General features: G+C 40.0%; 1 protein-coding gene across 4 annotated transcripts in view; it reads left to right on the top strand.

The window, feature by feature from the left end:
- PDE8B (phosphodiesterase 8B) overlaps positions 1-12454 on the top strand; it is a 258802-nt gene extending 246348 nt beyond the window's left edge. For all 4 annotated transcript variants that reach the window (XM_025296373.3, XM_025296371.3, XM_025296370.3 and 1 more), the window contains exons 18-22: positions 551-768; positions 2172-2292; positions 2957-3124; positions 5267-5396; positions 10702-12454. In XM_025296373.3, the coding sequence (XP_025152158.2) occupies positions 551-768; positions 2172-2292; positions 2957-3124; positions 5267-5396; positions 10702-10811 (747 nt within the window). In that variant the 3' untranslated portion in view covers positions 10812-12454. The remainder of the gene's footprint in view (positions 1-550; positions 769-2171; positions 2293-2956; positions 3125-5266; positions 5397-10701) is intronic.
- The last annotated feature ends 3279 nt before the right edge of the window (positions 12455-15733 follow it).

Genomic DNA, 15733 nt, shown 5'->3' with positions numbered 1-15733 from the left:
ACCTGCTGGCCCAGAGCCGAATTGTGTTTCTTTATGTGAGAGCCCCCTTAGCGTCAGTTTTCCTGGGAAAATTCTTCCTCCCCTTGATCCTGTTACTTGGCTCTACTCCATTTATCTTTGTGTGGAGAGTTTTATCTGTTGTTGTATCTGTGCCATTTACTGCCACACCCTCAGAATCTTTTCAGAAGTAGGCAAGTAAGGTAACACTTGTGATCCTAGGCCACTTTCTTCTCCGTCCGCGTCTGGAAAAGAGTCATGGCACCAGGCCACGTTGCACGCATTCCTGTTTGTCACTTTCCTGCAGAACAACTAGAGTAAATGGACTCTGGAGGAAGAATTCAGGTATCCATTGTAACCGCAACTCAGATTTCTGTTTCCCTCCAGATCATCCACGGTACAGCAAGGTGATGTGATGTATCCTAGGTGGCCTCTTAACTTCTAGGAAGTCAGAGAAGGATCCCCTGGCGTACGCCCTCCTGGGAGACAGGGATGAGTGTAGGTCTCCATTATCCAGTGGGTAACACTCAACCTTGCCTCCCCCGGGCCCCAGGGAAGCCTGGATCAGCTGGATGAGGTGGCCGCCCTGATCGCCGCCACAGTCCATGACGTGGACCACCCAGGAAGGACCAACTCTTTCCTGTGCAACGCGGGCAGTGAGCTCGCCGTGCTCTATAATGACACCGCTGTCTTGGAGAGTCACCACACAGCCCTGGCCTTCCAGCTCACGGTCAAGGACAGCAAATGCAACATTTTCAAGAATATCGACAGGTTCGTGTGCTCAGGCTCTTGTGATTGGGTTTGTAAAATGTAAGGCGGAAACTCAGTTTTCCCTGATTTCTCCAAGTACTTAGCTTCCTCTTGGTGGGGAAGAGGAAATAATAATAGTTTTCCCATTGTATCAGACAGTAAAATAATAGCCTTGCCCTTCTCATCTTAACTGTACTTTTTAGACTGTTTTCATCTTTTTAAACTCCATTTGGTCTTCAGTGAGTTCATGAAAATGCTTAATATGCTGCAAAGATTTCTACAGATTATTGTTACTAATAAATGTAACAGATATTTCTACTCTCTCAAAAGGACATCCTGTCTTTGGTGTAACTCGAGGAAATGTATCCTTCCCCATCTTTCCCCAGCTCAGTTTTTGGCCACTTAAAATCCTAACTCATGAGGAGACCATGTTCCCCAGTCCCAGCAGAGCTCCTGGAGTCCAAGGTGGGGCGGCTTTCCCTCACTGTTGTACCCCCTCCTCTGGGGAGTTGGCCACATGTGAACAGATAGGAGACATTCTTCTCGCCTGACACAGCCCCGCAGTCAGACTGAATATTTCCAACACAGCACCAGCCAGGCTGAAGAGAAGACCCCCTGAGAGAGGGCAGCGCAAGCAGAGCGCAGAGCTCGCTCGGGCCTCAGTGATCACTTGTCACCATGAACCCGAACCGATCACCTTGGTCTCTAGAAACCTGAGCAAATCTCGTTATTATAATATGAAAATATTCAGTTATTCCACCTTCAGCTGAGGGCTTCGTCAGTATCAGGTACTGTTTTTAAAACTTTCAGAGGAGGAACTGTTGCCGATAGCCAGTTTCATTCAGTTCCTCATTCTGACTCCTGGACTTAGAAAAAGATGACAGGAACTGGGCAGTGACTTTGAGCAGGGTTGCTGCTCCTCCCATTACCACTTCTATGTAACTGCAATGTAGACAATTGCTCGTTAATCGGAAAACTCTTCCAATGCCGTCATCAAAAGAAATGACTAGACTTCTCTGTAATAAGAATCGCTGTCTGCAGCGAATACCAGGGGACAGCTCGTCAGGTTGCTGCGCCAGCCTCACGGGGAAGGAACTCGTCATTTCCTTCTGCCTTGCTGTTCTGATGTGGCCAAGGGCAGACAGAAGGGCATCACCTTGTAAAAGAAGTGCCCACGTGACCGGTGATGCCTCTTTTCATACTCACAAATCGCATGAGGGTCAGCTGTCTTTGGGAAGATGGTAGTGTCACCGAGTCCTGGCTTGGTAGGAAGATGAGCGGGTAAACTCTTTTGTGGTCTTCACTCATGTCTTCAGTGGCCCTAGCTTCCTGCTGGATTGTGGGGAGTGTGGGGAAATGGCAGAACAGTTCTAATTCACGGGGCATGATTTGAACAAAGGCCCTTTGTCTTCTGGTCATTTCAGGAACCATTATCGAACACTGCGCCAAGCTATTATCGACATGGTTTTAGCAACAGAGATGACAAAACACTTTGAACATGTGAACAAATTTGTGAACAGCATTAACAAGCCAATGGCAGCTGAGGTGAGCACTTCACATGTAATAATACACATCGGAGTGTGTTTCCGTTATACCCTATACTCTGGCCTCAAAGCATTTTCTCTCTGTCTTGAATACAAGATGGTTGCTTACTTGGAGTTGGTAAGGAAGGGCTGAAAGTGTTGGCCACTTGTTTTCCCTGGGGACAAGAACAGATTGACAATGTCCATAGCAACTCTGAACTCCCTGAAAGAAGAGCCCTGAAATAAAGCCAGTGGTGACAAAAGGAAGTAGGCCCAAAGACGACGATGAGAGGAGCCTGCAGACAGCAGAGACTGGAATAAATGGTGGCGTTTTAGAGGATTCAAACCCTTCTAGTTCTCTGTTCTTTGGGCTCTTGGGAGACCTCAGAATTAGATGCTTTAAAGAACTATATTCCTGTTGATCTTCATTAAGTGCCTATCAGTATCTGAAGACTGTAGACAGTTAAATTGGGAGTGACTGGTTGAAAACAAAACCATGAGGTGGGTGGTGATAGGAACACTGAACTTTTAAGCTCTGTGTGTTTGTAGTGCTTGAATAACTTGGGAACGCTTCCTTCATCACGTCTCACGCCTGAGGTGGCCTGGGTGACCGCCGTCTAGTATCTAGCCAGTTGACTCTCGTGGGCTTCACCATTGTATTGAACCAACCCTCGTCTGCTTTCCAGATTGACGGCAGCAACTGCGAGTGCAGCCCTCCCGGGAAGAACTTCCCTGAGAACCAGACCCTGATCAAGCGCATGATGATTAAGTGTGCGGACGTAGCCAACCCCTGCCGCCCCCTGGACCTGTGCATTGAATGGGCTGGGAGGATCTCTGAGGAGTACTTTGCGCAGGTGGGCTGCCTCTCTGGGGAAGCGCCATGAGTGAACAACTAAATGACTCTTCCTCAGAAAGAAATGGCTCACCCCTGCCTGGAATAGAATTCTGGTCCCTCAAGAGACTAACTGGCATGGCTGGTCACTACTCAAAGTCTCTCTGGGGGGAGGAGAGAAACTGAGCCTTTGGGATTCTTTTCATTCTCAAGTTTTTAGATCCTGAACTTCCACAAAAACTGGGAAATCCATTCATTCATCAAATTATTATCTCCACGTTGTATTGTGGGAAACACAGACACAGGACACATCTCTGCCCGAGGGTAGCTCATAGTGCAGTAGGGGACACAGACATAAATAGGTCCACACAATGTATTTTTCTAAGTGAAAACACTTCTAAAGGAGGGATATGTTAAGTCCTAAGAGTTCAGAAAGGGTTTTTTTTTTTTTTCTAGATAAAAGAAGGGCTTTTATCTAGAAAGGTGGAAAAGGTGTTAGAGCTGGTTTTTTGTTTTTTTTTTTAAGGATTTCAAAATTTAGAAATGAGAAAGGACATTCTGAGAGAACCAAGTGTTGTGACCAAAATTAGGAAAGAGGAAACAGAATTTCTATATAAGAATAGTAACTTTGGCAGTGTAAAGAGTTGCAGAATAACCCAAAAAGTAGCAGACCACAAGATGCCATTTGAAATAGAGGCCTACTTTCAAAGAAGAGGCTTTAGGGACTAATGTTTATGATGTGGCACAGAAAGACAAACATATCCCAAGTAGCTACAAGTAATTATTTGGGGGGGGGGGGTGCCGATCTCACTGGAATGTACTACCGAGGCAGGGTAAAGACTAGCCAACAGTGTCTAGAAGGGTTGGCAGAGCAAAAACCAGCTAAGGATGCAGTAAGTTAGCTGTAGCTTTCAAGGATGGGAAAAGAGTCCATGGGAATTAGGACAGCCAGCTCTGAGCTTGCCAGAAAGAGAAGGGGAAAAAAAACCCCAAACCACTCCTTGAACAGCAGTGGATATTTTAAGGCTGCCTGCTCGACTGACCTGAAATGAGCAAGCTGAGCCGAAACTGGTAGGAGACCATTAATGGGGCTTTCCAGGACCCACAGAGAAGACTTAAAATCCTACTCCTAGATATTCTCAAAGTATGTGAATGGGGAATGGGAAAGAACCATTTGTAAGTTCTTTAATGCAATTTCCCTGTGTAGGTGTCCGTTTCCCATAAAGGAAATGCTCACACGACAATGTGACCTAAAAATCGAGTTACAAATGAGGTTTCTGGTCAGCCGGTCTCTGGCTCAGTACACCACCAGTAAATGTGGATTTTAACTTCAGTCCTGTGAATTATGACCTTATGCATTATAAACTTCAATGTGCAAAATACTCAATTTACACATATCGTCAGAATTGTATGCATGACCAGTACAGACAGCCAAACAAGTTTGTCAGTCATTCTTTTCAGTAAAAAGTAGTTATTCCATGAAAAAGAGAATCTAGTTCAGCTCAACTGCCTGCCTGCTTTTCCTCCAGACAACCATCACACCCGTGGACGTGCAGCACAAGGGCTTTGTATGTACTTCGGATTTTGTCACACAGAATATTTAAAAAAGGTATTTTCAAAGGTCAAGTTTAGTAAGGTTAATAATTCTTACTGCTTTAATTTAGACATTCTTAAGTGAAACTTTCTTTTTAAACTGCAAGCATATAACAGTGAATAATACAGTGTCTGTTGATACAGCTTGGTTCCAGTGCTTCGATTCGTGCTGAGACGTCTGCAGCTTTAAACCCACCGTTGCTTCTGCGCCCTCAGTGTAAACTCCACTTAGTATTTAGTAGTATTACTCTGAAAGTTGTCGACCTTGCAATCATGAAAACAGATCTTAGAAAAGAGGGTATGAATCCTGAAATCAGTGCTTTGGTGGGGGGTGGGGGGGGGGGGCGGGTAGCTGTAAGATAGTATCTAACGCATTTAAGAGTCAGAAGACCTGAATCCAGTCACTGCAGCTCATCGGGTAGTTACGTAAGCCCTGGGAAATGCTGAGCCTATTTCTTGATCGATACAACTGGATTATGACCCCTTTTTCACAGGGTGGTTCTGACACACTCAGTGCTACCGTGACAGCTTCTCATGTGCCCTACAGCCCTGTGTGTATTATCTCTTACAGACGGATGAAGAGAAGAGACAGGGGCTACCCGTAGTGATGCCAGTGTTTGACCGGAATACCTGTAGCATCCCCAAGTCCCAAATCTCCTTTATTGACTACTTCATAACAGACATGTTTGATGCTTGGGATGGTAAGATGGTTCATGTTTTGTTACCCACAAACAGAATATCTTGTTATGCTTTATAATGATTACCTTTAATGACAGAGGCCAGGACTAAAGGTGTTAAATGTTACTTTTTAAAAAAATGTCAGCTGTTTGTGGCCAGATATGGTGCGGGTACGTGGACACTTTCTGCATCCTCAGCACAGACCATGTGTATGCAAGACTCAATGGATGTCTGATAACTGGATAAACAAGTGTTTAACTATTCAAAGGACATATTTCCAAAGCCTAAAGGAGTTTTATTATAACATTGGAGGAAATTTCTAGAGAACACAAAATATAAGCATACTCTGAATCACAGATTCTTTTGGTAATGTCACCTGATAAACAGCTTTTCACTGAGATTTGTTTTAATTTTTTTTAATTTTTATTTTATGTTGGATTATAGTTGATTTACAATGTGTTACTTTCAGGTATACAGTTAGGTGATTCAGTTACATATATACATATATCCATTCTTTTTCAGATCCTTTAGCCATATAGGTTATTATAGAATATTATCTACTGTTGAGTAGGATTCCCTGTGCTGTATAGTAGGTTATTGATTATTCTCTACATAGTAGTGTCTAGATGGTAATCTCAAACTCCTAATTTATCCCTCCCTCCACATTTCCCCTCTGGTAACCATAAGTTTGTTTCTAAAGTCTCTGAGCTTATTTGTTTTATAAATAAGTTCATTTTTGTCCTTTTTTTTTTAGATTCCATATATGATCTTTCTTTCTCTGACTTAGTTTAGTATGATAGTCTCTAGCTCCATCCATGTTGCTGCAAATGGCATTATTTCATTGTTTCACAGCTGAGTGACATTCAGTTCAGTCGCTCAGTCTTGTACAACTCTTTGCAACCCCATGAACTGCAGCACGCCAGGCCTCCCCATCCATCACCAACTCCCAGAGCCTACTCAAACTCATGTCCATTGAGTTGGTGATGCCATCCAACCATTTCATCCTCTGTCGTTCTCTTCTCCTACCACCTTCAATCTTTCCCAGCATCAGGGTCTTTTCCAATGAGTCAGTTCTTTGCATCAGATAGCCAAAGTATTGGAGTTTCAGCTTCAGCATCAGTCCTTCCAATGAACATTCAGGACTGATTTCCTTTAGGATGGACTGGTTGGATCTCCTTGAAGTCCAAGGGACTCTCAAGAGTCTTCTCCAACACCACAGTTCAAAAGCATCAATTCTTCGGCGCTCAGCTATCTAGGTTGGTCCTAACTTTTCTTCATTAAAGGAGCATTAAAGGTCATTAAAAGGGGCAAGCATCTTTTAATTTCATGGCTGCAGTCACTATCTGCAGTGATTTTGGAGCCCCCAAAAATTAAGTCTGTCACTGTTTCCACTGTTTCCCCGTCTACTTGCCATAAAGAGATGGGACCAGATGCCATGATCTTAGTTTTCTGAATGTGGGGTTTTAAACCAACTTTTTTACTCTCCTCTTTCACTTTCATCAAGAGGCTCTTTAGTTCTTCTTTGCTTTCTGCCATAAGTGTGGTGTCATCTGCATATCTGAGGTTATTGATATTTCTCCCAGCAATCTTGATTCCAGCTTGTGCTTCATCCAGCCCAACGTTTCTCATGATGTACTCTGCATATAAGTTAAATAAGCACAGTGACTATATACAGCCTTGACGTACTCCTTTTCCTATTTGGAACCAGTCTGTTGTTCCATGTCCAGTTCTAACTGTTGCTTCCTGACCTGCATACAGATTTCTCAAAAGGCAGGTCAGGTGGTCTGGTATTCCCATCTCTTGAAGAATTTTCCACAGTTTGTTCTGATCCACAGTCAAAGGCTTTGGCATAGTCAATAAAGCAGAAGTAGATGTTTTTATAGAACTCTCTTACTTTTTTGATGATCCAACAGATGTTGGCAATTTGATCTCTGATTCCTCTACCTTTTCTATATCCCGCTTGAACATCTGGAAGTTCACAGTTCACATACTGTTGAAGCCTGGCTTGGAGAATTTTGAGAATTACTTTACTAGCGTGTGAGATGAGTGCAATTGTGCAGTAGTTTGAGCATTCTTTGGCATTGCCTTTCTTAGGGATTGGAATGAAAACTGGCCTTTTCCAGTCCTGTGGCCACTGCTGAATTTTCCAGATTTGCTGGCATATTGAGTGCAGTACTTTCACAGCATCATCTTTGAGGATTTGAAATAGCTCAACTGGAATTCCATCACCTCCACTAGCTTTGTTCGTAGCAATGCTTTCTAAGGCCCACTTGACTTCACATTCCAGGATATCTGGCTCTAGGTGAGTGATCACACCATCGTGATTATCTTGGTCATGAAGATCTTTTTTGTATAGTTCTTCTGTGTATTCTTGCCACCTCTTCTTAATATCTTCTGCTTCTGTTCGATCCATACCATTTCTGTCCTTTATTGAGCCCATCTTTGCATGAAATGTTCCCTTGGTATCTCTAATTTTCTTGAAGAGATCTCTGGTCTTTCCCATCCTATTGTTTTCCTCTATTTTTTTGCACTGATCACTGAGGAAGGCTTTCTTATCTCTCCTTGCTATTCTTCAGAACTCTCCATTCAGATGGGTGTATCTTTCCTTTTCTCTTTTGCCTTTCGCTTCTTTTCTTTTCACTATTTATAAGGCCTCCTCAGACAGCCATTTTGTCTTTTTGCATTTCTTTTTCCTGGGGATGGTCTTGATCCCTGCCTCCTGTACAATGTCACTAACCTCCATCCATAGTTCTTCAGGCACTCTATCTATCAGATCTAATCCCTTAAATGTATTTGTCACTTCCACTGTATATTCGTAAGGGATTTGATTTAGGTCATACCCAAATGGTCTAGTGGTTTTCCCTACTTTCTTCAATTTAAGTCTGAATTTGGCAATAAGGAGTTCATGATCTGAGCCACAGTCAGCTCCCCATCTTGTTTTTGCTGACTGTATAGAGCTTCTACATCTTTGGCTGCAAAGAATGTAATCAATCTGATTTCAGTATCAACCATCTGGTGATGTCCATGTGTAGCGTCTTCTCTTGTGTTGTTGGAGAGGGTGTTTGCCATGACCAGAGCGTTCTCTTGGCAAAACTCTATTAGCCTTTACCCTGCTTCATTCTGTACTCCAAGGCCAAATTTGCCTGTTACTCCAGTATTTCTTGACTTCTTACTTTTGCATTCCAGTCCCCTATAATGAAAAGGACATCTTTTTTAGGTGTTAGTTCTAAAAGGTCTAGGTCTTCATAGAACCGTTCAACTGCTTCTTTAGCATTTCTGGTTGGGGTGTAGACCGGATTACTGTGATACTGAATGGTTTGCCTTGGAAACAAACAGAGATCATTCTGTCGTTTTTGAGATTGCATCCAAGTACTGCATTTTTTTTGGACTCTTGTTAACTATGATTGCTACTCCATTTCTTTTAAGGGATTCTTGCCCACAGTAGTAGATATAATGGTCACCTGAGTTAAATTCACCAATTGTGTATATCTACATCTTCTTCATTAATCTGTCAGTGGACATTTAGGTTGCTTTCATGCCTTGGCTATTGTAAAGTGTGCTACAATGAACACTGGGGTGCATGTATCTTTTTGAATCGTGGCTTTGTCTGGATATATGCCCAGTAGTGGGACTGTTGGGTCACATGGTAACTCTCGGATAAGGCAATGGCACCCCACTCCAGTACTCTTGCCTGGAAAATCCCATGGATGGAGGAGCCTGGTGGGCTGCAGTCCATGGGGTCGCTAAGAGTTGGACATGACTGAGCAACTTCTCTTTAACTTTTCACTTTCATGCATTGGAGAAGGAAATGGCAACCCACTCCAGTACTCTTGCCTGGAGAATCCCAGGGACAGGGGAGCCTGGTGGGCTGCTGTCTATGGGGTTGCACAGAGTCGGACACGACTGAAGTGACTTAGCAGCATGGTAATTCTACTTTAAGTTTTCTAAAACTCCACATTGTTCTCCATAGCGGCTGCACCAATTTACATTCCCACCAACAGTGTAGGAAGGTTCCTTCCTCTTCACTCTCTTCAGCATTTATTATTCATAGACTTTTTGATGGCTGGTGTGAGGGTGATACCTAGTTGTAGCTTTGATTTGCATTTCTCATTTAGTGATGTTGAGCTTTTTGGCCATCTGTATGTCTTCTTTGAAAAAATATCTATTTCAGTCCATTTTTTGAGTGGGTTGTTTGATCTAGAGCTGCATGAGCTGTTGGTATATTTCAGATTGATCCCTGTTAAGTCACTTCATTTGCAAATATTTTCTCCCATTCTGCGGGTTGTCTTTTCGATTTGTCTATGGATTCCTTTGCTGCGCAAAAGCTTTTAAGTTTAACTCAGTCCCATTTATGTCTGTTTTTTCCATTACTCTAGGTAGGAGGTAGATCCAAGAAGATATTGGTGTGACTTGTGGCAACTAGTGTTCTGCCTATGTTTTCCTCTAGGAATTTTATAGTATCTGACTTTACATTTAGGTGTTTAATCCATTTTGAGTTTATTTTTGTGTATTGTGTTAGAGAACATTCTAACTGAGTTCTTTTACACTGAGTTGTCAGTTTTCCCAGCATCACTTATTGTAGACACTCTTTTCTCCATCATATATTCTTGTTTCCTTTGTTGTAAATTAATTGACGATAAGTGTGTGGGTTTATTTCTGGGCTTTCCATTCTGTTGCATTGATCTCTATGTCTGTTTTTGTTGCAGTACCATACTGTTTTGATGACTGTAGCTTTGTAGTATAGTCTGAAGTCAGAGAGTCTGATTCCTCCAGCTCTGTTTTTCTTTCTCTGGGTTGCTTTGGCTATTGGGGGTCTTTTGTGTTTCCATACAAATTTTAAAATATTTTTTCTAGTTCTGTGAAAAATGTTATTGGTATTTTCATAGGGCTAGGGATTGCCTTAGGGTAGTATAGTCATTTTCACAGTATTGATTCTTCCAATCCAGGAACATGGTACCTTTCCAGCTGTCTGTGTCATCTTCAGTTTCTTTCATCAACGTCTTATAGTTTTCAGAGTATAGGTCTTTTGCTTCTTTAGGTAGGTTTATTCCAAGGTATTTTATTCTTTTTGATGTGATTATAAATAGGACTGTTTCCTTAATTTCTCTTTCTGGTCTTTTGTTAGCAATTTTTAGTTAAAAGGACCTGTTCCTATTATAGAAACCAGTATTTAGTGATTTATCCTTCTCACACTTGTGTATTCACCTTAGGCCTAACCTAGGGCACCTCACCTCCAATTCTGATCCCAAATTTGTCCCAGAGAGCCTCAACCTTATAAATGCTCCTAGAATCTAACAGGCTTCTTTTTATTTTTTTACGTCCTTGCAGCCTTTGCACACCTGCCAACGCTGATGCAACATTTGGCCGATAACTACAAACACTGGAAGACATTAGATGACCTGAAGTGCAAAAGTCTGAGGCTTCCATCTGACAGTTAAAGCCAGGACAGAGGAGGTGACCTCTGGATCGGCAAAGGGCACTGTGAATCACAGTAGTGTAAGAGGCGTTCCTTCATAATGAAAATGACAGGTATAGGTTAAGGAGCTAATGTTTAATATCTGACCTTGAATCATTCAACTTCCCAAATTTCATTTTTAGAAAACTATGTTCTGTGAAGAAAAATATTAATATATGTTCTTTGGAACAATCACTGCGTGACAGAACACACATGGCAAAACCCATTGCCCTGCTGCAACCTGTGTGCTCTCATCAAACCACGCAGCTGAGTCACTGTAACTAGCAGGGCACGTGCAGCAGACTTGGTGCCCACGTGCCCACCATCTGTGGAGGATGGACCACGAAGCTTTGCTAGTGTTTAGCTCATCCTTTGCCATCAAAGTCTTTATCACTGTTTGGCTTGACTCTTTTCCTCAAGAGCATCAATCTAAAAGATGCCTAAGAATATCTAATAATTTTTAAAAACCTATATAAAATGAGCAAAACAACTGGGACCAAACTGCTGATAAACTAGTTCGTTTCAGAGCCTCCATGGCTAGGTGGGTCTTCTGACTAATGGGGTGACACTCAAATTAGAATACAGCCTTGGCCTAGTGAGGCCTTCTTTAGACTGGTAGCAGCAGCCTGCACAGCCCTCTCCCCCCAAAAAAGGATTCATCCTAACAGAAAGCCATCCATGAAGGGGAAGGAAGTGACATCTTGTTTGAGGGTAATCCAAGAGCTTTATTTCTGGTTTACAGAGGCAGTCACAAGGCACTACAGTGAGTATTATATACAAGCCATTAATCTGACTACCCTTGGACAAGCTTGTTTTTTAAAAAAATTTATACACATTTGCTGTTTAAAATTTTTTATTAGAGCAATCTAAATTTTCTGGGTTTAAGTCCATGGAGTATGTTGTGCCATGTTACCAAGGAGAGAAAGTTTCAAGGTTCAGATGTTTTTAACCTATCAATATTTACGATCATGCCATTTTGCTTTAATGATGTAAAAAAAAAAGACTGCAAGATGTGTAAATATATCAGAAAATAGGCGTATGGGGAAGCAGTAAATACTATTTTAAGCTATTAATTGTATGCTAAAAGCTTCTAAAGCACAAGTGCATATTTTTATACAGCTCTTTTCACAACTTTCTGTGATCTACATCAAGTCAGTCTTGAGATTTTCCTTTCTCTTTTACCAGCCAACCCTTCTGTGTATTATAAATATGAGAGATTTAGTAAACAAAATCTTTGTTCTTCTTTTAAATTCTCTGTACTCCATGCTGCATTCCTAAGAGGTATAAACAGAGATTAAATTAACTGAACCAGTAGTTACTTTTTTTTCAAATGAAAATCTGAATGCAGCATACTTGGAACTAGTACATGGGGGAAAAAAATGACTTAATCACTACAAAATGTGCCAATGCTTTTTTCTATGTTTTGTACCAAAAAATGCAAACATACATGACAATTACATGCAAAGAAAGAAATGTACCTAAATTATTTTTGTTAGATGCTAAGAGAACTTGCTTGGTCAGGAGAGCAGCTAGCTTTGTATTGTAATGCTGCATTATGTAAATGTGATGAAAATGTTTTTGTGAAGTACTTGTAACTAAATTCCTACAGCCATTTTTCATTCTTAACAGCTGTTTTTATTTTAACTCTTTGGCCTAAATTTTTCATAATTTCAAATTTCCGGTTAAGTGTTCTTTATTTCATGAGTCACACACTTTGTTTTCAGAACACATTAAATTCAGGATGTCAGAATCCCATTTTAAGGAGCTAAATAATTTGTCTAAGCTTCAGAAGCTTGCTTGAGACAACAATCTTTTCCTGACCATCTCGCTTTTGGTTACATTTGGTAAGTGACATTCTTCGGATGTCTGACATTTTTCTATATGAACATTATAGCTGACTCAGTTTCAAATTAATTTCATATTAACACTGCCAGGTACTAAAGCTTTAGCATACCTCTGCTCTTTACCAGTGTAATTTACTATGGTGTAATCTTTCACTGAGTTGCTAATTAAATAGTGCATTCCTAAAAATAGTTTATAAGAAAGAGTCTTTTAGATGGTATATGTATCAGATAGCTATACATTATTGTTTCTTATTTACTAATATCAGTAAATAAGCTATTTACTAAAATATTCTCTGTTGAGGGGAACCTTATTAATTTAGGAAAATAAAATCTCATTTAGAGAAAGGTCATATTACTGCTACTACTACTGAACCAAAAGTTACAAAACACTGTTGCCTGGACCAAAATAACACTATAATTTAATTAGGTTATTTTTTTACTTCCAATTTAAGATTTTAAAATTATGCTTGCCTTCAGAGTTAGGATGCCTCATCTATTCAATCCAAAGCCACTCAACTTGACAAAGATAAATACAGTGTCCCTGAAGTTTAGGCTCTTAAGCGAATAAGTCAGAAACTGAAGTGATAAGGGTATTTTTAAGTAAAAATGACAAGGCCCAGTGTACAGTATTATATCTGGTGTTGCAAATATAATAGCACTGAAAGCTAAGCCAGGGAAATGAAAAAAATGCATATACTATATATTGATGTCAGCTATAGTATTCTTCTAATCTGAAAGTTCAACTTTTAGCAGTAGTCTCCATACAACTAGTGAACAGCCATCAAGTACGAGTCCCGGCTAGATTCTCCCAGCTCATTGTTTTCTCCCATCTCTGACCTTAGGGCATTCATGAAATCAAAACCATCAAGTTTCTCTAAATTTTAATAACAGAGGGACTCACAGTGGTACTTATTTATGCTATTTGCTCCCCAAATTTACCTAGGATTTCTAACATTCCTTGTGAATAGATTTGTTTAATCCAGAACAAAACAGGAAAAGCAGTTAAGAATCTATGAATTCCTTTATAATTCATTGAATATCTTATACAATTCAAAAAGAGTTTATAAATTCATGACCTAAAAATGTAGACCCTCCAAAGAAAAAGCTAATTAGTAATAGGGCAAAGTCCATCTATGGAGAAAAATAATTAAAAGCCTAAAACTGATCAATAATCTGATGCACTCAGACCAAAATGCATGTTGGCTTGGTTAGGAATCCTACCCATGTGCCAACTTCAGGGTGAGATTAGAGGTGCCTCTGTGTAACACTCAATTATGCCATAATAACGATCTTGGCTAAAAGGCAGTGCTAATTTTTCTATTATAAAATGGAGGTTATGTAAATTTTATATTTCTCCATAAATCTGTTTTCATTGTGAATTAAAACAATGATTGTGAACATTACTTGGTTTTGCTGAAGGGGTGATCATATAAGCCCTTCTCTCTCATTCATCTTTTTTTTAAAGCTGTTCACTGATAATGGGAATTGAGTTAACTAACTAGAAGGGCTTACCTGACTGGGCTTCAGCTTCCTCATTTAAAAGCACTATGGCACTCATCTGGCATAGATGACCATAGCTCATCCAGACTTTGCAGGTAGTTAATAACAGAAGCAACTGTCAAAGGTAAAACTAGCTAAAAATTTTTTTACAAAAAGATTCCATTAGGGTCTGTGGATTCTGTTAGGGGTGTGTGTGATGAATAAACCCAGAAAGTGTTCTTTGAGAAGTATCAGTCCTAACACATCAGCCCCCTTGTAGTTACTTCAATAGGTTTCTTTCATCAGCAGTTTTTAACTCCACAGTTAAAACCACCCATTTTTTTAATGTATGGGACACTTTTTAATTTTTATCCTTTAGTACCAAAAGGGAGAAAGAGTACTCTAAGGCTGAGGGGGTGATGAAGCTGATTTAATCTCAGGTAACTGCAAGAAACTACGTTAAGTAAAGCCTGTCTCAAGCATTTCATATTTGAGCCAATGGTAAGACGAATCAGGCACTTTGGTAACACTTTACTGATCTAGCTCTCATCTCTAACATATATGAGGGGCAGCCGCTGGTCTTGTACCAAATGGGTGTTCAGGCTAGAGGGAAGAAATACACCCTAATAAGATTCCTACTGATTTGAGTTGATAGGGATTTTAGCAGCTAGAATTAAAAATGAATGATATAAACAAACGGTGGTTATTGTTCAGTCACTAAAAGTTGGCACCAAAAATTTTTTTAAAAGCTGATGTTAGATTCAGGTTTGTTTCATGGCATAGTGGTAGTTACTAAAGACCAGGGGAATTTGTAGGAGAAAGGATATTTATCACAAGAATTCTTAATCAAACAAGTTCTAAAGGAAACCAAAGAATAAAAAAAATACTATTATTTCTACCTCCTTCCAGGGTCTAGATTCAAATTAAGACACTTAAAACACAGCATTCACCACTTCAACAACAGACAGTTACTATGGAATCTTCATTTCCTCCAGGGAAGCATCAGTTTTCTAGATAGCTCAAGGTTTAAATTCAAGATATGCTACATCCTATTTATTCTTCAGTGGAGTTTTCATTTTTCTTATAAAATATCTTCCGTAATTATCATATTTATTTCCATTAAAGCAGGTTTCTTAAATAAGTATTTAAAAGAATGACAGGTGGTCACATAGTTAAAATATTACTTTTGGATAACAAAGAAGTCAGGTATTTCAAAATCCAGAAAGGCTAAATGAAAGAAACTACATGTAAAACTTTAAAAATCTAATTCCTGGTGATAAATTTAGCTAGAGGCAATATAGTAACACTCAAGACAGAGAGAGGTTCTGAGTACTATTCTTTTCATTAAGCATAAGATTATACAATTTCTAGTGTAAAATTTAAAGCATAAAAAATTTATCTCTGTGAGGATAGTGTGGTATAATTTAAATCTGCTTCATCAGACAGTTGTGCTGAAGTCTGAACACTTCACTTTCTGAAAAGTCACTGCTGAAATCAGACCCATTCCTACAATGGTTTCAGGTAACTTATGAGGAAAGTCAAATGAAAAACTTGTGCCATATTCTTTGGTGGATGTACTAAT

The sequence above is a fragment of the Bubalus bubalis genome, chromosome 11, assembly GCF_019923935.1.
Source record: "Bubalus bubalis isolate 160015118507 breed Murrah chromosome 11, NDDB_SH_1, whole genome shotgun sequence".
Classification (NCBI taxonomy): Eukaryota; Metazoa; Chordata; class Mammalia; order Artiodactyla; family Bovidae; genus Bubalus; species Bubalus bubalis.
The sequence above is the reverse complement of the archived record's forward strand: the minus strand, read 5'-3'. Positions and strand labels throughout refer to the sequence as shown.